A 22,026-nucleotide genomic window follows, 5' to 3' on the forward strand; every position below is an offset into this window, starting at 1 on the left:
GAGTCTACGAAGCATATTTTGGCTGTCCTGTTTGGATTCAATACATGTTCCTTGTAGTTATTGTAAAAGATGTTTGTAAGGTAAGCAGATTTTATTTAAATAGTATTGATTTCTCTTTCTATATTCTAGGTTGGTATTGAGGTGAGAAAAGATCTATGAAATTTGCAACACCAAGAATCTGGCGAGAACCAAAAGACCACGTTAAAGACTGCTACTTTCGCATTGTGAATGCGAGTAAAAGACGTAGAGATAAAAATGCAAAACCTATCGAATATCCTGATCTTGAATCTTCTTCTGCTCTAGTCGCACACGATTTGTCACGACCAGTACTAGAGCCACCGAAAAAATTATAGCAGAGAAGTGGATCATCTCTTAGTTCTTATAAAAGCAATGCCGATAAGGAGTTTTCACCGACACTAGAACAACCAAAATATTTAATCACTACTGAAGATTTTAATGATTTGATTAGAGATTTAAATTTACCAAAAAGTAGAGCTTTTAGGCTCTCGCTTAAAACAGTGGAATTTGATTTATGATGTTAATATCACGAATGAGCGAACTGGGCATGAAACATTCTCAACATTTTTCACAAAAGAAGATGGGCTTTGTTTTTGTAATGACATAAATGGTATGTTCGAATTGGCATACCTTGTGTTTCTAGCGAATGGCGTTTATTCATTGACAGCTCAACAAAAAGTTTAAAAGCTGTTTTATTACACAACGGAAATAAATTTCCATCTCTTCCAATTGCTCACTCAGTACATCTTAAAGAAAATTATGAAAGTGTCAAAATTTTGCTTGAATCTGTAAAATATCGCGTGTTCAACTGACAGCTGATTGGAGATTTTAAAATGGTCGGATTTTTGATGGGCCTTCAAAGCGGATATACAAAGTATCCGTATTATTTGTGCTTATGGGACAGTAGAGCGGATGCTAAGCATTATACTCAACGGTCGGGGCCTGTAAGAAAGGGACTTTGTGTTGGGAAAGAAAACATAAAATTTGAGGCAATTATTGAAGCGGAAAAAGTGTTAATGCCGCCTCTGCACATTAAATTAGGGTTGATGAAACAATTTGTCAATAAACTGGATCAAACTTCAGAAGCATTTGAGTACTTAAGAAAATTTTTTCCAAAGTTACCGGAAGCAAAAATTAAAGCTGGTGTTTTTGTTGGTCCACAAATCAGACAGGCAAGGAGAACGTTTTCATCAAGACATTATGAGCTTCGAACAATGTTATCAAGGCCAATATAACGAATACATGATGGGAGACTATATTTGGGGTTTATTGAGGGATAGTACCTATGAACATAAAAGAAAAAGTAAAAGTATACACTTTTAAATCATTTTCCGCTTTTTTGTAAGTTATTTCTATATTAAAGCTTAATAAAAATATTTATTCGAATTGTTTCATTTTCAAGTAAAAATTAAAACCACAGATTTTGAAAAATTTCGTTCAAGCGGTTTCCTAAATAGGAACGCAAAGTTTTTTGTGCCATATATTTTTTTCCGTCAAATTACGACCAAAAGAATTGAAATTACATGCTTGGAAGTCAAAGTCAAATTTTGTGTTGACCCGTGTAATAGAGTTAAGATAAAGAGAAACTAGCGTTGGTCGACCCATCGAAGGCGAGCACTTGACATTGACCCGTAATGCAGTGGAAGGAGGAGAAAGGATTGAGGAGCAAGTAGTCAGACAGGGAAGAAAAGGCACCGCTCGATTAAAGGCGACAAGCCTGATTTTAAGAATTTTAAGAGAGGAAGAAAGAGGGAAACGTTCCCGTTCCAGGATCGCGAAACTAGGTATTCGTCATGACAAGACTTACACCTCTAAATCTGTGAAACACAACCTGCAAAGAGAAAGAAAGGAGAGAAATGTGATAAAAGCAAACTTGAATTATTCAAGGAAGTAGGAGGTCGGATGCGTGTTCATATCAAAAGATGAACATCTTTAGATTCGGCGGGATGGGGTATGGTACAGCGGCGTTAGGTCAATTAAGTTGTGGTGTATAAGTAATCCCCACTGTATCGAATGCTAATGTATGGATATCGTGCGTTTCCCGGGTAGGGAAACGCGTGGAAATTGCGAAATAAAATCCAACGCTCTAGGAGTTACATATTTCATAATAGAATAAGTCCCATTTTGTGTGGAAAATATTTTGAAACTATTTCACTTGTTTATTGTGTTATGCACCGATAGTGAAGAAAGACGATGAGGTGAAAGACGCTTTTTATGAAAAATTAGAACACATACGAGCGCTGCCCCCGCCATGATATAAAAGTCATGCTTGGCGACTTTAACGCCAGGGTGGGCAAAAAAGGTGCTTTTGGCCCTACGGTCGGAAAGTTCAGCCTACACAATGAAACTTCTCCTAATGGACTCAGGCTGATTGACTTTGCCGGTGCTCCAAACATGGTCATTTCCAGCACGATGTTTATGCATAAAAAGATACATCAAGCTACATGTCCGTCCCCCGATCGAAGTACTCGCAATAGTTGTTGTAGTAGTTGTGATAGACGGACGGCATGTCTCCAGTGTTTTAGATGTGCGCACGATCCGAGGACCTGACATCGACTCAGACCATTGTCTCGTCGCAACCAAAATACGCACCCGCCTCTGCGTGGCTAAAACCAAGGAGCAAACAAGTAAGGAAGGTTAAGTTCGGGTGTAACCGAACATTACATACTCAGTTGAGAGCTATGGTGACAACATAAGGGAAAATAACCATGTAGGAAAATGAACCGAGGGAAACCCTGGAATGTGTATCAAATGAAAGGCGTTAAAGAGTATTTTATGAGGGAGTGGGCCATAGTTCTATAGGTGGATGCCATTTAGGGATATAGCCATAAAGGTGGATCAGGGTTGACTCTAGAATGCGTTTGTACGATATGGGTTTCAAATGAAAGGTGTTAATGAGTATTTTAAAAGGGAGTAATCCTTAGTTCCATATGTGGACGCCATTTCGAGATATCGCCACAAAGGTGGACCAGGGGTGACCCTAGAATTTGTTTGTACAATATGGGTATCAAAAAAAAGGTGTTAATGAGTATTTTAAAAGGGAGTAATCCTTAGTTCCATAGGTGGACGCCGTTTCGAGATATCGCCATAAGGTGGACCAGGGGTGACCCTAGAATTTGTTTGTACAATATGGGCATCAAACGAAAGGTGTTAATGAGTATTTTAAAAGGGAGTGGGCTTTAGTTCTATAGGTGGACGCCGTTTCGAAATATCGCCCTAAAGGTGGACCAGGGGTGACTCTAGAATATGTTTGTACGATATGGGTATCAAATTAAAGGTATTAATAAGGGTTTTAAAAGGGAGTGGTGGTTGTTGTATAGGTGGTCGCCTTTTCGAGATATCGCCATAAAGGTGGACCAGGGGTGACTATAGAACGCGTTTGCACGATATGGGTATCAAATGAAAGGTGCTAATGAGTATTTTAAAAGGGAGTAATCCTTAGTTCCATAGGTGGACGCGGTTTCGATATATCGCCATAAAGGTGGACCAGGGGTAACCCTAGAATTTGTTTGTACAATATGGGTATCAAAAGAAAGGTGTTTATGAGTATTTTAAAAGGGAGTAATCCTTAGTTCCATATGTGGACGCCGTTTCGAGATATCGCCATAAAGGTGGAGCAGGGGTGACCCTAGAATTTGTTTGTACAATATGGGTATCAAAAGAAAGGTGTTAATGAGTATTTTAAAAGGGAGTGGGCCTTCGTTCTATAGGTGTTCGCCTTTTCGAGATATCGCCATAAAGGTGGACCAGGGGTGACTTTAGAATATGTTTTTACGATATGGGTATCAAATGAAAGGTGTTAATGAGTATTTTAAAAGGGCGTGGGGCTTAGTTCTATAGGTGGACGCCTTTTCGAGATATCGCCATAAAGGTGGACCAGGGGTGACTCTAGAATGAGTTTGTACGATATGGGTATCAAATTAAAGGTATTAATGAGAGTTTTAAAAGGGAGTGGTGTGAAGGCGTTTTCCAGATATCGACCAAAATGTGGACCAGGGTGACCCAGAACATCATCTGTTGGATACAGCTAATTTATTTATATATGTAATACCTGCCAAGATTTTAAGGGTTTTTTATTTCGCCCTGTAGAACTTTTTCATTTTCTTCTACTTAATATGGTAGGTGTCACAACCATTTTATAAAGTTTTTTCTAAAGTTATATTTCGCGTCAATAAAACAATCCAATTACCTTACCTTGTTTCATGCTTTTTTTCGTATTTGGTATAGAATTATGGCATTTTTTCATTTTTCGTAATTTTCAATATCGAAAAAGTGTTCGTGGTCATAGTCGGATTTCGTTCATTTTTCATACCAAGATAAAGTGAGTTCAAGTAAGCACGTGAACTAAGTTCATTAAAGATATGTCGATTTTTGCCCAAGTTATCGTGTTAACGGCCATGCGGAAGGACAGACGGACGCCTGTGTATAAAAACTGGGCGTGGCATCAACCGATTTCGCCCATTTTCACAGAAAACAGTTAATGTCATAAAATCTATGCCCCTACCAAATTTCAAAAGGATTGGTTAATTTTTGTTCGACTTATGGCGTTAAAAGTATCCTAGACAAATTAAATGAAAAAGGGCGGAGCCACGCCCATTTTGAAATTTTCTTTTATTTTTGTATTTTGTTGCACCATATCATTACTGGAGTTGAATGTTGACATAATTTACTTATATACTGTAAAGATATTAAATTTTTTGTTAAAATTTTACTTTAAAAAAATTTTTTTTTAAAAGTGGGCGTGGTCCTTCTCCGATTTTGCTAATTTTTATTAGGCGTACATATAGTAATAGAAGTAACGTTCATGCCAAATTTCATCAAGATATCTTCAACGACTGCCAAATTACAGCTTGCAAAACTTTTAAATTACCTTCTTTTAAAAGTGGGCGGTGCCACACCCATTGGCCAAAATTTTACTAATTTTCCATTCTGCGTCATAAGTTCAACTCATCTACCAAGTTTCGTCGCTTTAGCTGTCTTTTGTAATGAATTATCGCACTTTTTCGGTTTTTCGAAATTTTCGATATCGAAAAAGTGGGCGTGGTTATAGTCCGATATCGTTCATTTTAAATAGCGATCTGAGACGTGTACTCAGGAACCTGCATACCAAATTTCATCAAGATACCTCAAAATTTACTCAAGTTATCGTGTTAACGGACGGACGGACGGACGGACGGACATGGCTCAATCAAATTTTTTTTCGATCCTGATTATTTTGATATATAGAAGTCTATATCTATCTCGATTCCTTTATATATGTACAACCAACCGTTATCCAATCAAACTTAATATACTCTGTGAGCTCTGCTCAACTGAGTATAATAACACAAGGATAGCTAGACGTCGAAAGGCTGCAATCGCAACAGACTGCCAATGATTTCGCAATTCGACTCTCACACCTGCTCTCTGAGAGCTCAACTCGGCCTGAGGGAATGCAGGAGCAGTGGGAGGATATCTCCAAAGCACTTGCACTACCGCCGAGGAAAAAATTTGTTACCAGTGGTCGCGGAAAAACAACTGGTACGATGAAGAATGCCGCGTTGCAACTGAAAGAAAAGACGCTGCCTACAGGGCTACGTTAAAAGCGAGCGCAACAAGAGGACTGTGTGAACGCTATCGCGAGTTAAAAAGGGAAGAGAGACGCCTTTTCAGGAAGAAAAAAGCAGGGACAGAAAGGCGTGAGTGCGAGGAGCTTGAGCTGCTAAGCACCAGGAATAACGCCCGAAAATTTTGCCAAAAAATTCGGCGACAGGCGGAAGGCTTTAAGACCGGGGAAACTCCTGTAAGAACGAAACGGTGACCTTGTAACTGATGCCCAGAGAGTACTTAGACTATGGAGGGAACACTTCTCTGCTCAACGATTTACCGCACAGAGATGACGAACCCGATCCTGCAATCGATGATGATGGAATAAGTAAGTTGGTAAGTCGCTTCTTCGCAAAATATGGGCGGGCGAGTGCATGCCCGACGATTGTAATCTAAGTGTACACAAGAAGAGATATACTGCAAACTGCACCACCTATCGCAGAATCAGCCTTCTTAATATCGTATACTGGTGTAAGGTCCTGTCAAGTGTATTGTGCGAAAGATTGAAGCCCACCGTGAATCAGCTAATTGGACATTATCAGTGTGGCTTCAGACCTGGTAAATCTACAATCGACAAGATTTTCACAATGCGCCAAATCTTGGAAAAACCCGCGAAAAAAGAATCGACACACATCACCTCTTCGTCGATTTTGCAGCCGCCTTCGACGGCACGAAGAGGAGCTGCCTATATGCCGCTATTTATGAATTTTGTTTCCTCGCAAAACTTATACGGCTGTGCAAAATGACGTTGAGCAACACCATCAGCTCAGTCAGAATTGGGAAAGACCTCTCCTAGCCGTTCGAAACTAAACGAGGTTTCAGAAAGGGTGACCCCTATCGTGCGATTTCTTTAATTTGATGCTGGAGAAAATTATAATAGCTGCAGAACTTACACCGCTCTCGAACAATATTCTATAAAAGCGTGCAGTTACTGGCATATGCTGATGACATTGATATCATCGGCCTAACCACCCGCGCCGTTAGTTCTGCTTACACCAAACTGGAAAAAGCAGCGTTAAAGATGGGTTTGATGGTGAATGAGGACAAAACGAAGTACCTGCTGTCATCGAGCAAATAGTCAGCGCATATGCGCCCTGGCAACCACGCTACTGTTTGCAGCCATAATTTCGAAATAGTAAAAGACTTCGTTTATTTGGGAATCAGCGAAGAATCACTTTTGCAAATAAATGCTACTTTGGACTAGGTAGGCAATTGAAAAGTAAAGCCCTCTCTCGGCAAACGAAAATCATACTCTACAAGTTACTTATCGTTCCCGTCCAGCTATATGGTGCAGAAGCATGTACCATGACAACATCAGATGAAACGGCTCTGGGAGTGTTCGAGAGAAAAGTTCTTCGCAAGATTTATGGACCTCTATGCGTTGGCGATGGCGAGTACCGAAGAAGATTTAACGATGAGCTGTACGAGCTATACGCAGACATCAACATGGTATGCGAATGAAAGACGGTGCTCCAGCTAAGAAAGTGTTTCTATCGGAACCCGCCTATAAAAGCAGTGGAAGAGGGCGGCCCCCGCTCTGCTGGAGGGACCAGGCGGAAAACGATTTAAACTCCTTTGGCGTGACCAATTGGCGCAGGTTGGCAGAGAGAAGGAGTGACTGGCGTGCCTTGTTGGACGGCCATAACCGTTTAAACGGTAAAGCGCCAATTAAGTAAGTAAGTATTTCACTTGTTTTTGAGGACTTGTTTCATTTCAGAGTTATTTCACTGTACTCAATATAGCTTGTCCTTTAAGAAAATTCAAATGAAAAACGAAGCCGCCAAATTGGAGTAAGGTGTTAAGTCTTCTTAAAAACCTAGGGAAAGTTGCGAAAAGCGAGACTTGTTAGAGCGAGTATAGTGATCAGACGAAGGTCTATATTCTAATTTCTGTGCGGACAAGCACTTCAGGAAATAGCAAGGGTGAGGAAAGTAGTATCAAAGTGAGATAGGGCACATGGGCTAATAAAGAAAGATAACGTTACGATATATATATCCCGCCGGGAGATGATGGGGAAGAGATTAAAACCAACATCACCTCTTGAAATACGAGGCCAACAGTACAAAGTTGGTCAAAGTTGAGTTGATAACGGCTCAAAACGCTTAAAGCATACCAAAACAGGTAGCCCAGACTCGAGTACCAAATCACTACATCATTTTTGCTCAGAACCAATGAAAGGCTAATAGACCTGTCTATGAAGTTGAGAATTAGGAGACCGTGGCAGAGCTTTCAGCAATGTTACATTGATAATCAATATGTGACCGCGGAATCAGTAATAAGGGGCACGCCGATATAACTACAACACCTTCAACCGACTGCCTAAGCGGTTCGTCACGGGATCAGCCACACACGGATAATGCAGATGTTGTTTCAGCCATGTCTGCGAAAAATCACTTTGATGTCGGATATATTAGGTCCCGAATGGGACTATGTGTAAACTGGAATGGGATCCCTACAGAAGAAACAAAACATTTATTATCAATTTAATATACAGGGTCACGCATTCCTTCAGATGGAGCTAATGAAGGACATTTTGAAGTCATTATAAGGGTAACGTAATTAACTTGAATTAATGGACCACGAATGGCTGATAAGTTATCATAAATGTTATGTATACGCAATGTACATTTATAAGTATGTAAAATAGCAGTATTCAAACTGGGATTGCTAGGTTTGCTACTCGTTATGTACAAGTTTTACGAAATATAAACTAACGCTTCAACTGATTTGCAAGGATGTTGTAATGTGTAACGGCTGGTAACAAAGAGAAGATTTATACTAAGAATATTGGTATAAATCTCGTTTTGTAGTCCGCCTAATTTTGTATAATTAAATATATTAATGTACACAGTAGAACATAATTTATTTCGCGTATTGATGTATTTTTGTATAAAAAACTCTTGGATGTTTTGATTTATAAATTAATGTGAACACCAGTAAAAACGAATGCCAATTGTTATTATTTAATCAACATTTATAAAAGTAAAGAAAAGTTTCTTCAACGATTTGAATTGAATTTGGCAGCAAGCCAAATTTGTTTCCATTAAGTACCAATGATCATATGTACTCATTTAGGATGTAGCTAATAGATTGGACGGTAAAAGACATGCTTTTATTGCGGCTATCTTGTCAGCTAAGCAGATGCACATGAATTCGAATAATTTGCATGACGTTGAGATAAACCATTAATATGCGGTAGTGCACTACTTTTTGGCGGCAATGAGAACATATGGTTAATTGCTAATTATTTTGCTATCCAATTGCAGTGTTTAAAGCTGATGACAGAAGGTTTTTGGTCTAAGATTATTTCAAAGCACCTCACAGAACACAACTTAAGCTGCTAATGATATTCTATTGAATGGCTGCGCTAGTTCATAGAAAAGAGTTTAGAGCGGTTTTTCCTAAACGCTGTCGGACTTTGGGTTAACTTACTTAACTGGCGCTTAACCGTTTGAACGGCCCGCTCAGCAGGGATGACAGCATTACTTGCACGTTAATAAACGAGCAGCTTGATCCCCAGTAGGTTATGAGATTAGGATATACCCGCGGCAGATATGCTCTGGCAACCCATAGTTCCTCATGGATCTGGGGGGTGGGAGGGCGGTATGGCCTAGAAGGTTACATGTGGTCATACTAAACCGTTCCCGAGATGGCCGGGCTAGTATCTTAATGGTACTTGTTACCGGAACGTACCGGAGATATGTCCGGCAAAGTGACGGGCCATCAATACGATAACACCTCCCACAACCTTCGTGTAGTGTCCTTGTCGCTAGCAAAATAACAACAGCGGCTTGCTCGCAGGTGCACCTTGTGGTGGTCAGACGCTGCCGATGAAATCCCCTAGCTAACGCTTGAACCGATTATGTTAGAGTGCCCTAGCCATTATCGCCTTCTCACCCAGATGATACTTGACCGCATGCAACCGGCAGTAGTAAGCTGCTTGCACCTCATGCAAAATACCCGTCTGGCTACTCCCTATTGAATGGCGGACACTTGCGTGGACTTTTATAAACGGCTAGGTTAAACTGGATTTATTTTTGTTACTGATATTCCTAACCCAATGACAGCCAGAAAAATAAATAATTAAAATCAAATTTATTTATTTTTTAATTAAATGTGATTTAGGTGGATTTATGGATCAGAATAATAAAATAATTTTTTATGGTGCTTTATTCATTGTTGCCTCGATTGCTTCAAAAAATGTTCAAAAAGTTTCAGTTTTGGTTTTGATTGCGTTCTTCAAAAATTAGTGTGATACCACCTTTGAAAGGAAAAATCGTAAGCTGATTGCAAATCGCAACAACAGCAAAATATCAAGAAAACATTTGATAAAAGCTCACCTGGAGCAAGTGGCTTGTTTGTGTATGGATTGAATTTGGATGCGGGAGAGGCCTCAAGAGATGTATTCTGCTAGGAATTCCTTCACAGTGAATTCTTTAACTCTCGACAGGAGGCCGATGATATATTTTGTGATGTTACTATTTCTGTAGACATCCCGGTCCATAGACAGCCCACATATTAAACTCAATTCCGCTCGAAAGTGGCTGTCACATGGCCCCTTCAGCTTTATAGCCTAACTATTTAGTCACTTGCACTTCAGTTGTATCAGCGGAAGCCCACATACGTGCTGTAACTCTTCAAATTTCCCCCTTTCTTCGCATTGAAATAACGGCTTCTTATTATAAATGCCATACAAGCCCTTAAAAGAATGCAACCTATTCATTTTATCTCTGCGCGACACGTCTTTTCAATGTAACCATATTTCATGCTAATTTATTTTGATCAGCTGCAATTTTCATTCGTTTCAGTTCATCGAAAATAGGAAAGTGAGCCAAAATAAACAAATCAGCCCAATGTAATTAATGTGCAGGTGTATATAAATCAAACAAAGTAAGACACCGATTATTTGCTTTCCTTTTAATTGAATGAAATTAAAAAAACAACAAGTAAAGGTGTCTAAGTTCGGGTGTAACCGAACATTATATACTCAGCGTGAGCTTCAATTGCACATTTCATTTCAGATAAATTACTTTTCTACATAACACGTGGCACCGCCCGTTTAAGAAAAATTTCTCCTCATTTCCTCTTAAAATAAAACTTGATAAGTGAAATATCATTGATTTTGTGCCCTGCACTTGCCAGGCTAAGACTCCAGCTATTAGGAGTGATACAGCTGTCAGATCTAGAAGCAGCAAGTGGCTTAAGTCCTAGGAAGCTTCTAGTATTTGCCAAGAGGACGGAGTTATTTTATAACATAGGTCCTGGTTTTTGATAGGGTTTTTCAGTTTGGTCGCTAAAACAAACTTCTGGTAACACTACGGACTCAATCAGCCTATGTGAGGTCCTCGTGGACCGGCCAGTTCAACCTAACCTAACCTATAGCTTATTATTCTAATCTACGATCCTTTTAAACTTGTTTTATATCTAAGTTGCCGTAGTCTTTAACCGATCCCGTCCACTTTTTCTAGAAATATTTTCTACTATAGGGAAAATTTGTCTACCCAATTTTATTACGATCCGTTAATTTTTCTTCGAGTTATGGCTCCCGAAACATAGAAAATTGCTTTGTCATAAAAGGGGCGTTGCCTCCCCCATTTTTTTAAATTTTAGTGTTTTCCAACTTAATGTTATATGTCAATTTAAAAAGTAAAATTCTATTGATACAAAGCTCTTTTTCGCTAAGATATAGCTAATTATTTTCGTCTACGACCCTTTTAAAAATCTTTTGCATAAAAGTGGGCGTGGTTTTTAACCGATCTCGTCCATTTTTTCTAGAAATATTTCCAGCTATAGGGAAAATCTGTGTACCCAATTTTATTACGATCCGTTAATTTTTCTTGCAGTTATGGCTCCCGAAACATAGAAAATTGCTTAATCATAAAAGGGGCGTTGCCACGCCCATTTTTTTAAATTTGAAGTTTTTCCTATTTACTGTTATATATCCACTTGGGAAATGAAATAGCATTGATATAAAGCTCTTTGTTGCAAATATATAGCTTATTTTATTCGTACACGACCCATTTAGAAATATTTTATATAAAAGTGGGCGTGGTTCTTAACCGATTGCGTTAATTTTTCTTCAAAGCATTCCTTACAGTAAGGACAACCTCTCTGCCAAATTTTGTTACGATAGGTTTAACGATTTTTGATTTATGATTAATAATATTTGTAAAATTTATTTCATCACAAGTGGGCGGTGCCACGCCCATTTTAAAAAATGTTTCAAATTTTTGTCAAGAGTCTCAATATCAGTCCACACGTCAAATTTCAACATTCTAGGTGTATTATTTACTAATTAATCAGGTTTTTTGTGTTTTCAAAAATGTTATATATATGAAATGTGGGCGTGGTTATCATCCGATTTCGCCCATTTTCAATACGAATCTATTATGTGTCCAGATAAGCTCGTGTACCAAATTTGGTGAAGATATCTCAATATTTACTCAAGTTATCCTGTTAACGGGCAGACGGACGGACGGACGGACATGGCTCAATCAATTTTTTTTTTCGACACTGATGATTTTGATATATAGAAGTCTATATCTATCTCGATTCCTTTATATCTGTACAACCAACCGGTATCCAATCAAAGTTAATATACTCTGTGTGCAAAGCACGCTGAGTATAAAAACGTCAAGACACTGACCATCGATTATGCACACTGTCTAGATGCATGCAATGATGAAGAAGATGGAACATTTGACATTGTATGTATAAAATACCCAGCAGAGCAATAAGGGCTGAAAATATGCAACACATAATCAGGCCGTTACTGTAAAAAAATCGATTAGTATTAATCGATTACTTGACTAAACAACTTTTCCTAATCGCCTAATAGTGTTTGAAGAGTCGATTACCAAGAGCTCGCTCTACTTATCGTTCTAAGACATCATTTCGCAGATGGTAATGTAAAGAAAATTAGGCTATTAAAATTGATTTAAATCGACCTAATATTTTGTATGGCATCTCTTATCGAAATTTGTCACCTATCTCGAAAACGGTATATAAACAACTTTGCCAAATAATTGCTCTATCTTTATTTTATTTTACCTTGGTATTTCTTTTATAGTACGTAAATAAAATGTATTTATGCACATGGAGTAATAGAATTCTTAAAGTAAAGCGTTAAAGTTCATTGCCTCTAGTAGATCAAAAATCATTATCAAAGATTAATTAGCGCGAAAAATGCATTGATTGAAATATTGTGTACGAGAGGAAAAAATGTATTATTCTAACTACTTGTTAACTGGTTTTACACCGCCGTCACCCTTTTTACAACTTTGCGCACTTTGTCAGCGATGATCAGCATCAAAACTACTCGCCTTACGATTTAAACTACCACGCGTCAGCTGGTTGAGATCAATAATCGATAAATATGGTTTTGGCGGTATATTCAATGGCTGTTCGAATGTTACAGATTTAGTTGAACGCTCTGCCGTAGCGGCACGTCCATGTTGATACGCCTGCGATCTACCAGCGCCACCAAAATCTCCTAAATGATCATATCGCCCACATTTGAGAGCCAACAAAGCATACTGATCATGTGTAACAGCAGAACTACCGTGACTGCGCCGATAATTGCGATAACCACTAAAGAGACTGCTGCCCGGTGCTGTGGGACGTGTAGGCGAGAAACCGCCTTCGTCGGAAGACCCACCCGAATCGTAATGTATTGAGAGATTCGTATAAGCAATGGGTGCATAGGAACGTGTGGTCTTTGGACGTATCTTCACTTCGTAGCGCGTGCGTGAACGTGAACGTGAGTGATGAGTTCGTGGACGATTGCGTCGACGTACCCGCACTTCCGATACCAAAGGCGTAGGCAGTACATTGATGAAGCGATAATAGTGTAGAAAAGTGCGCGCCAAATTGCGACCACAGCGGTAATCTGTAAAGTTAAAGATCGATTTTTGAAATATTTAACGAGTTTATAATAAATGTTTGTTTTACTTACAGCCATCCTCTGTGTAAAGTGTTACTGTTTTGCCATCTTTCAAATAATGTCCACCCATTGAAATCTCCAAGCTATAGGAGTTTACCGTATCGCTGAGTCGTTCACAAAAATAACGGCGCGCAGTACCAACTTTTTTCTCATCCGCATTGAACATTGTATTTTCGGCTACATAATCTGGTGCATTGTTAGCAAAGAGACGCGGAAACACAAGATGCCGTTCATGCCGATAAACATCTTCATATGAGTTGCCATAAATGAAGCAACCATGTAAACTTTGATTTGCATGTAAATCAATAACAAAATCAATTTGATAAATCTGCGTTGAAAAAAATATGAATTTTCAAATTGAAATTTAAAGAGTATCCCGCCAACTGGATATACTTACATCTGAATTATCCAGCTCCTTTAGCATATTTCTAATCGCATACAGTGTAGGGTGTGAAAACTCTGTAGATACATGCCATACGCGATTCAAATCTTGCCCAAGTAAGTTACAACGATTATTACCCAAAAATACACCATCTGGATTTACCATTGGCACAATCTTGAAAACAAAATTTTCACGTAGTATCGCTGCAATCGAATGATTGCCAATCAAAAACTCTATAAAGCCTTGGCACATATAAGAAGCGGGCGTATCGCCAGGATGTACACGACATAAGATAACAATTACACGTATGAAACCACGATCCACGCGTGACGCCTTAGCTTTGGTAGCAACGTGATCGATTGTGAGCACATCGAGATTACGATTTTGCTGTGAGGAAGAGAGGAAAAGAAATGAACGAGTATGAGTGCAACAGACATATATTAGATATATTGAGAGAAGTGATTGAAGATGCGAGGAAGGAAGCCTTTTAGAATATTAAAGGACTAAGAAAGCGTAGACAAGAGTGAAAATAAAGCACCTATTTGATGTCTGACGACTGAGCTCACGATAAGTTTATATGTTTATCGTCTTAAGGTAAAGCAGTTTGCAGAAGTGGAATAAACTTTCTAGACGATAACCTCATAAAATTTACCAAAAGTACTGCAGTTTACTAATATGATTGTTTATGTCCGCATATAAATTCATTTCGGCATCGTTTAATCTTTACCATTATTTCTCTTACGATTTTACTCTTTTAAACTAATCTTTTTTTGGCACTCATTTTTTATACTCTACTCAATATTGAGTACAAGGCGAATTCAGTACCAGGTGTTGTTATCCCAACAGCTGATTGCTTCTTCTTGATTATTTTCCATACAACGACCTGTACAACAATATGTCAGTTAATCGAAATCAATGCAAATTTTCTTTTGACTTAACATTCGCCTGCACGGCGAATTGGTTGAATTCGCTTTGCCATCACCTTGTATAGATTCGCCTTGATTCTGTATCGTTTAAGCACTCAAAACTTTTTCTCATTTTTCTTTTAGCGATGTCTTTTGTATTTCATTCATTCATTGATTTGTTACGTTGGCCATTGTGCAGCAAATACAACCTGGCGATTGAATGCGAGTGGCTCGGAGATATCCCTCCTAATTCTGACTATGCTGATAGTGTAGCGTTATTTGATATAGCCGTGTTAGCTTTTCTCTTTGATGTTAACGTTTTCCTTTTTTCTTGCTGACACGATCATTGCCAAGTCCCAGACTCATTGCACTAATTTACTTATTTAATTGGCGCTTAACCGTTTAAACGGTTACGACCATCCAACAATACAAGCCAGTCGTTCCTTCATTCTGCTAACTGACGCCAATTGGTAACACCAAAGGAATTTAAATCGTTTTAAACCTGGTCCATTCAGAGGAGTAGGGGGCATCTTTCTAGCTGGTTCATAATCTTTCATTCATACAAAATGGCCTAGCCTACGTAACCGCTCTGTTTTAATTCGCTGGACTAGGCTGATGTCTGCATAAACTCATTGGTCAAGATTAAGCTAATTGATAATACTAAGGGGAACGGAAACCCACTAGACTTCACAACTTAACATCTACATACCACACTCTTTGTCAGCACACTCCGTTGAAATCTTTGTTCCGTCTGGCGTGCATCAATCACATTCAAATACGCTTGTAACCGCGAATAACTGTAAGGTGGTGCCACAGCAAATTGATAAACATCATCTTCCTTGTCGAACAAGAAAGCAAAACTTAGCACATAATGATTTTGATGCAACAATGAACGATAATAAAAAACGTTCTTCTTTGGTAGTCTTTGCCATTTTGGACGGCTTGTTGACTTCACTAAAGGCACCAAACCAGAGTTAAACAAATTACGAGGCTTACTAACATTAACAATACTGAAAAGAACACGCTGATCTTGTTTTACATTATCAACCGTGAAATTGAACCAAAAGCGAAAGCGCGGGTTACAAGTGTCAGGACGCATAAATAAATCATATTCAAAATCCCCAACAAGCTCGACTTTGCCCAAATTTCCCGTTTCGAATGCGGCATCGAAACAAAGATGACCACGTTTGGCTTTGCCACTCTGACCCGGTGGTCGAATGATGACGCGTGAAACATTACCAAGACCACCCTCGCCATCGCTGTCCTCGCTTTCTGTAAGAAAAAAGGGGGAAAAGGAGTAAATATATATTAGATAAAGTCAAACAGAAGCTCCATGCTATGGAAGAACAATGCGTAAATTTACCCTCATTCATACGTTCATACATGCTTGTATGCCTCAAGGGATCACAGGCTATACCATACATAATTTTTTTTTTAATTTTTTTTTTTACTTTATTCTCAGAAAGCGACCTTTAAGAAGCGTAGCTAAATGCCATCTAATTTCTTAGAAATTGGTAACCACTTTAGTAAGCTTTTCATGAAAAATAAAATTGAAGTAACTTGAAGATTTTTTTTTTTTTCAATTATGAATTTCTAACCTCTAATACATTTGCACACATATGAAAATCTTTATTTAAAGACAGCCTTTCCACGTAGGACGCTCCTTCTGCAACGCGTGCAACAAGCTGACATGACAGCGGAAATGCCGCAACTCTTCCGCCTCTACTTCGATAGCTTCTTATTTCTAGCCGTTAGACACTTTAATATGCATATAAATGGTGTCAGTAACTCAGTTCGCATAAGTGTTTTATTCACAGCTCCTTGGCATTTTCATAGTTTTTTCTTTATTATTTCATCGTTAGGTGCCTATGTGCGTGCCGTTTATCGCAGTTTTAGTACTCACACGCCATATGATTGCTTTGCTGATTTTGCCAATAATCTTTTTTATGATCTTATACACTTGAATGTATTTAAAGGTTAGAGGCGCCTCCCCTTATTGAAATAATATTTTTAAAGGAAAAGATGTTAACAACGCTACATGCTTAGTGTCTATTTGGTGTTGCTAAAGTCGGTGGTAATTCAAAACCAAGTTACGATTTAGTTTAGATTTTTTCTGCTTTACGTCTACTCAGAGAATTGTCATCAATTAAAGTCTTAGGAAATTTGTAATTTGTGAAGTTTTTGTTAGCGGAATTTGCTTCACTAAAATAACCGAGGTACATCTACTAGGTGAATAAGAATAACTATTTGTAATATCCAGATCGTTGTTGAGCCAGATAGAATCGCGTCAACTTAGGTAGATCCCATCTTTCTGCTGTATGTGGTGATGGATCACTTTGTATTGACTAATACCATTGTAGTCGTTTTCTAATATGTCTATTGCTTTGGCACTACAGCTACCTCCAGTTTGTGTTGTTAAATGTCGGCTAGCCGATGGTTTTATAAGTTTTCCAGCGTTGTTTCTGTTTTGTTTTTCCCAAGTAGCCAGCTACCTATTTTTTCTCCAAATGCTGTTACCTAAATTGTATTACCTCGAACGTTAGATTAATATCAGATGTCGTACCCAGTTTGTTAAAGGGGTGAAAGTGCGGATTGCCAATCTGCGGTGATTGCGTTGTGTCGCAATTTACAGTTATTTTCTCAGTAAAGTATGGTTGGTACCTCCTTTAAGTGGATAAAGTAGCTTTGATATGAGGAAATTAGGTAGAGGTTTGGTGTGATACCACCCGCTTTTTAATCCTCCTTGATTTAGATCTTTTGCCTCAGTACCGCATTTGCTTGTCGGCCGTTCAGATAGTTTGCACTCCGCAGAATGCGCAGCTCATTGAATGAGCCTAGTGCGATTTTGCGTGTCGAAGCAGCTTGTTTTGGTTTTGCCTTGATTGTCACTGTTCTCTTCAAAGCTGTCTTAAACCGGGATAAAAATAGACTTCGAGATATACGCTACACAGCTACTATCCTCGTTTGACTTTGAGTTTATCCGAAGTAAGCGATAGGTGTTCTTCTTTATAAAGGATCTATGAGATCTCACCTAAGCAAGTTAAATCTATCAGATACACAAATCCTGTCTTATGAACTGAACGATAAAATCCTGGTCCACATTCTCTGCGAACCGCTGCTCATTGATTTCGAATGTGAACTGCGTTATATCTATGCTTCTAAAAAGAAAAATTCTTATACATAGGCTTCTCCCGGGTGGTTTACTGTATGTTATATTTAGTAACCCGTCCGTCATCTTATTTTGAAGAAATGAACTAAAAACCCCGATTCTTATCTAAAGATGCTAGCGCTTAAAACTCTCTTCAAACTCACACAATAACGGGTTCGAGCTACTACTACCGTTAACATCATCATCAACCACATTGATTGACGCTTAAACGCTTTAGCGATTTTGGCCGCTACCCCGTTTCACGATAACTGACGGAAAGTGGGAGCACCAAGAGAGGCCAAGTTTTCCTCTCCCAACTCTAAGGAGGTTTCCCCCTTTTTTGCTTCCAAAATGCTGTATCGACTGATATTACATTCTTGGCCCGAGCGTCTTCCTCTCGTGACTTGCCTAGCGAAACATTTGAGCTTTTATTCGCAAATAGTTCGCGAATAGCTCATCGTCATACCTCGTTCGATACTCGCCGTTGACATCAAGGACCAGGTCATAAATCTTCCGGATAAATTCTCTCACGCCAAAAGCCATCTCATCTTATCTCGACACAGTCCATAAGTCCGAGGCATACATCATGAGCGACTTGTAGAGCGTGATTTTTGTTCGGCGGAGAGGACTTTACTCAGTTCAAAGCTATACTTGTTGGCAAGAGTTATTCACCGTTTTATTTCTAGCTGACATTGTTTTCGCTGTTAATGCTGGTTCGCAAATAGACGAACTCCTTTAGTACTTAATAGATCTTTGATTTAATGCATCTGCGCTTTTTTATCACTCTTTTCAGTTTAACTTGTAGTACCACCAAAGAACAGCACCATCGCCGTGTATGCGTTTTTGGAGTGGTTTTTTTTCTGCCTCTGGCTTGCTCTTCATAAAAATTTCAATATTTGCCAAATTATACAACCCACTTCTTCCCAAATTATACTGCGGATTTCTTTTTGTTTCAGTACTTACTCGGGTCTAATTTGTTGGCTACGAGGATGCTTCACCAAATTCACTACTACGATCGCGAATTGATACTGTACACGGGGAGTAGCACTGACCACTTTTCTAAAACTACATATGGCTGTCGCCGTGGTGCGGCCTACCACACCAAAGATCCTGTGTTCACGCCCCGGACAAAGCAACGCCGGAATTTAAGAAACAAGTTTTTCTAAGCGTGGTCGCCCCTCGACAGTGATTTGACAAGCACTCACGAGTGTATTTCTGCCACAAAAAACTTCTCAGTGAAAACTCATCTGCTTTGCAGATGTCTTTCGGATTCGGCATAAAACATTTATGAAGAGAAGCTCGCCCTAAAGTCTCTTCGGAGGTTATTGCGCCTTACATTTATTTTAATTTTATGTATGGCCTTTGCTGTTCTCAAAGAACATGTGGTTCTATTTTTCGCATAAGAATCGATTAAGAAATTTTCATAGAAATAGCATATACTCTACTTGCTTACCAAAACACAGAACTGATCCTTTATCTACTAGATTTTAAAAAATATTTTCACTTTCCCCTTTTGCAACTCACCTGAATCACCCATTTTCTAATCTTCGTTGATATCTTTTCTAAGTCATCACAATCATTTGCCAGAACTTTAAGTTTATCGTTTCAATTTTAATTCACCAAACTTATGTTCACATGTCTGAGGGCAGAAGACACTCCCGCCATCGTGCCAATGCCACTTTTATGCCACACTCAAATGAGTACAATGCACTGCACCATCAAATGCTGGTAACCACAAATTCACGACTTTCAAGTCAAAACAAAAAGATTATTGCATTATACTTGAGTTAACTCGCGTGCTAATCATAGATTTTAATTTTATATTAATGCACTTGTGCACACATATTTTTTATTAGAATTTCGTAGTAAAAATAGCTTTTTGAAAACGTCACAAACGTAACACTTGAAGGTGCAACAAATGCGCGCCCCTTAAAATTCCATCTAAAATGGCTAAGGATTTAAGTTGGTCACAATGGCAAGTTAGTCTTCCGTAGCGTAGAAATGCTTAAGTACTTGTAACTCGGTTAGTAGTTGCATTAGATTGTTGTAGCCGAATAAAAAGCAAATCAAGGTATTTTTCACTTTTCGCTAGTTTTTCGTTGCGCTTCTGACAGCTTCTGACACATACCCCGAACACTTGGTAGAACATCCAAAGAGACTCAGCATTAACACCTTTTTTTGTGGCAAAATGACGTTGTTTGGTCGATATTGGGATTTCCATGCGTTTTAGTGAAATGTACATAGTATGTAAATACTTTTCTTTGAACTTAGGCCTACCCGCGATTTATTGTTTACATTCCATTTCATTCATTGTTTATTTTTATATTCAGTTGCTAACGTTCCTTCATCGGGCTTAAAAGCGACGCTCTACCTACAATATAATAAATAACCTTTTTAGTTAAGGAATTTTCCTTTTATATGTATGTTAGTAGGTATACTTTGTGTATGTGTTTGTGCTTTGCTAATCCTGTGTGAAATGAAGTCGGCGCAAGTATAACATATAGTTTCTTGACTAGGCCACAAACTTTAACGAAGTCATTTAATGCTTATACGAATCGTTAACATTTCCAGCTTGTTTATTGTAATAAACTCACTTTTCGCGCTTTAGGTAATTCATAGCAGGCGCGTGCTACTTAATGGTTAATTGTGTAGATCAGTTTCTTGTATTTGACATTCTTAAATAGCTTAATAGGCATTTAGGGGTTTAAATTAGGGTAGGTCGATGTTAAAATGAGAAGTTCCATATTAAAACGCATTAAGCGCACTTAGAAAATTTTTCGGATTTAGATGTCATCGTATTTTTCTTTGCTATACTTCGTAAAAGGTCTATTGTTCTTAACTGGCTAAAATTCCCATTAAAAAACTGCTTCTGTACTAAGACATTCAACTTTCTGATGTACATTTTTACAATTTTGTAGGAACTGTTCGAGAATAATTGCCTTTAGGTATAAACCTCCTCAAGTTTAGTGTTTAGAAACCTTTGTATGTCATTAAGTTTCTCGATGAAACGTTTCAATGATTACAAAATAAACATACCCACAACCTCAAATATTTCAAGAGTAAAGGTCCAATTAATGGTGACTTATAACCATAAAACCATAACCAGATAAAACAGCTGATCGAACCTACCTTATGGAAGCCAATGTAATCGATTAATGGTGCCATACCATAACGCTAACGCCATAACCATACCATAGCCAACCAATTGGTTTTTAGTTTCTCGCCATATCCATAACCTAAAAATATTTGAGTTGGTGAATTGAATAACTTTTTGTAGATTTTATTCATTGTTTTGGATACGTTATGACTAAGAGACTTATTTTTTTTGGAATATGTTTGTAATTTTTTGCGTTTTCTACATTTTTATGAAATTTTCGCGATTTTTAGATTAAGACACCACATTGGAGATGGTTATGGATATGGGTATGGTTACGACTATGGCGTTGGGGTTAAGGAAGTGTAATTGGCCTCTAATGTTAAACTTAAAGCCCATTAACAGATAATAACTATACTTGTTGGAACTGCATGTATGTTTTTCCATTTTGTACAAATATACAGATGCGTTTTTTTTATCAATATCGCTAGTTTTGACATTATATATCGAAATTTTTTATTCGCTGTGTATTAGACGGACCTGGCAGATGGTATTCTGCTCTATCATTTTATTGCCCGCTAATACGTTTTAAACTTCCAACTATTTTTCTACCCAGCGTGTGTTATAACTTCGATGGGATAACGATGGCTTGTAATGCCATAAAGGAATTGAGATTGATATGAACTTTTTTATATAAAAATTATCAGCATCGAAAAGATTTTGATTGTATCATGTCCGTCCGTCCGTACGTTAATGAGATAACTTGAGCAGACATTGATGTGTTTATACGAAATTTGGTAAATTGGCTTATCTGGAACCATAACAGATTGGTATTGGAAATGGGCAAAATCGAATAATAACCACGCCCACTTTTTTGATATCAGAAATTTCGAAAAATGGTAGTGGATCAATCAAAGACAGATAAAATTATGTAACTTGATATGTGTGTTG

The 22,026-nt window shown here is 38.3% G+C and overlaps 2 protein-coding genes across 11 annotated transcripts in view; one reads left to right on the forward strand and one right to left on the reverse strand.

Moving 5' to 3' along the window:
• The window catches only part of LOC137237408 (phosphoribosyl pyrophosphate synthase-associated protein 2), a 60,472-nt gene that overhangs the window by 17,236 nt on the left and 21,210 nt on the right, over positions 1–22,026 (forward strand). The gene's annotated exons all lie outside the window — the stretch shown is intronic.
• Positions 12,722–20,346, reverse strand: LOC137243324 (cytosolic carboxypeptidase 6). Of its 2 annotated transcripts, none has more exons than XM_067770956.1 (5): positions 19,506–20,346; positions 15,543–16,105; positions 13,944–14,315; positions 13,559–13,874; positions 12,722–13,492 (listed from the first exon to the last, which is right to left on the reverse strand). In XM_067770956.1, exons 1-5 carry the CDS (start codon positions 19,516–19,518, stop codon positions 12,897–12,899), a joined length of 1,860 nt encoding a protein of 619 aa, XP_067627057.1. In that variant the 5' UTR covers positions 19,519–20,346; the 3' UTR covers positions 12,722–12,896. The 2 variants fall into 2 exon arrangements, with proteins under 2 accessions (XP_067627057.1, XP_067627067.1); XM_067770966.1 differs by lacking the exon at positions 19,506–20,346 and adding an exon at positions 16,197–16,591.

The sequence above is a fragment of the Eurosta solidaginis genome, chromosome 1 (assembly GCF_040869045.1).
Source record: "Eurosta solidaginis isolate ZX-2024a chromosome 1, ASM4086904v1, whole genome shotgun sequence".
NCBI classification, from domain to species: domain Eukaryota; kingdom Metazoa; phylum Arthropoda; class Insecta; order Diptera; family Tephritidae; genus Eurosta; species Eurosta solidaginis.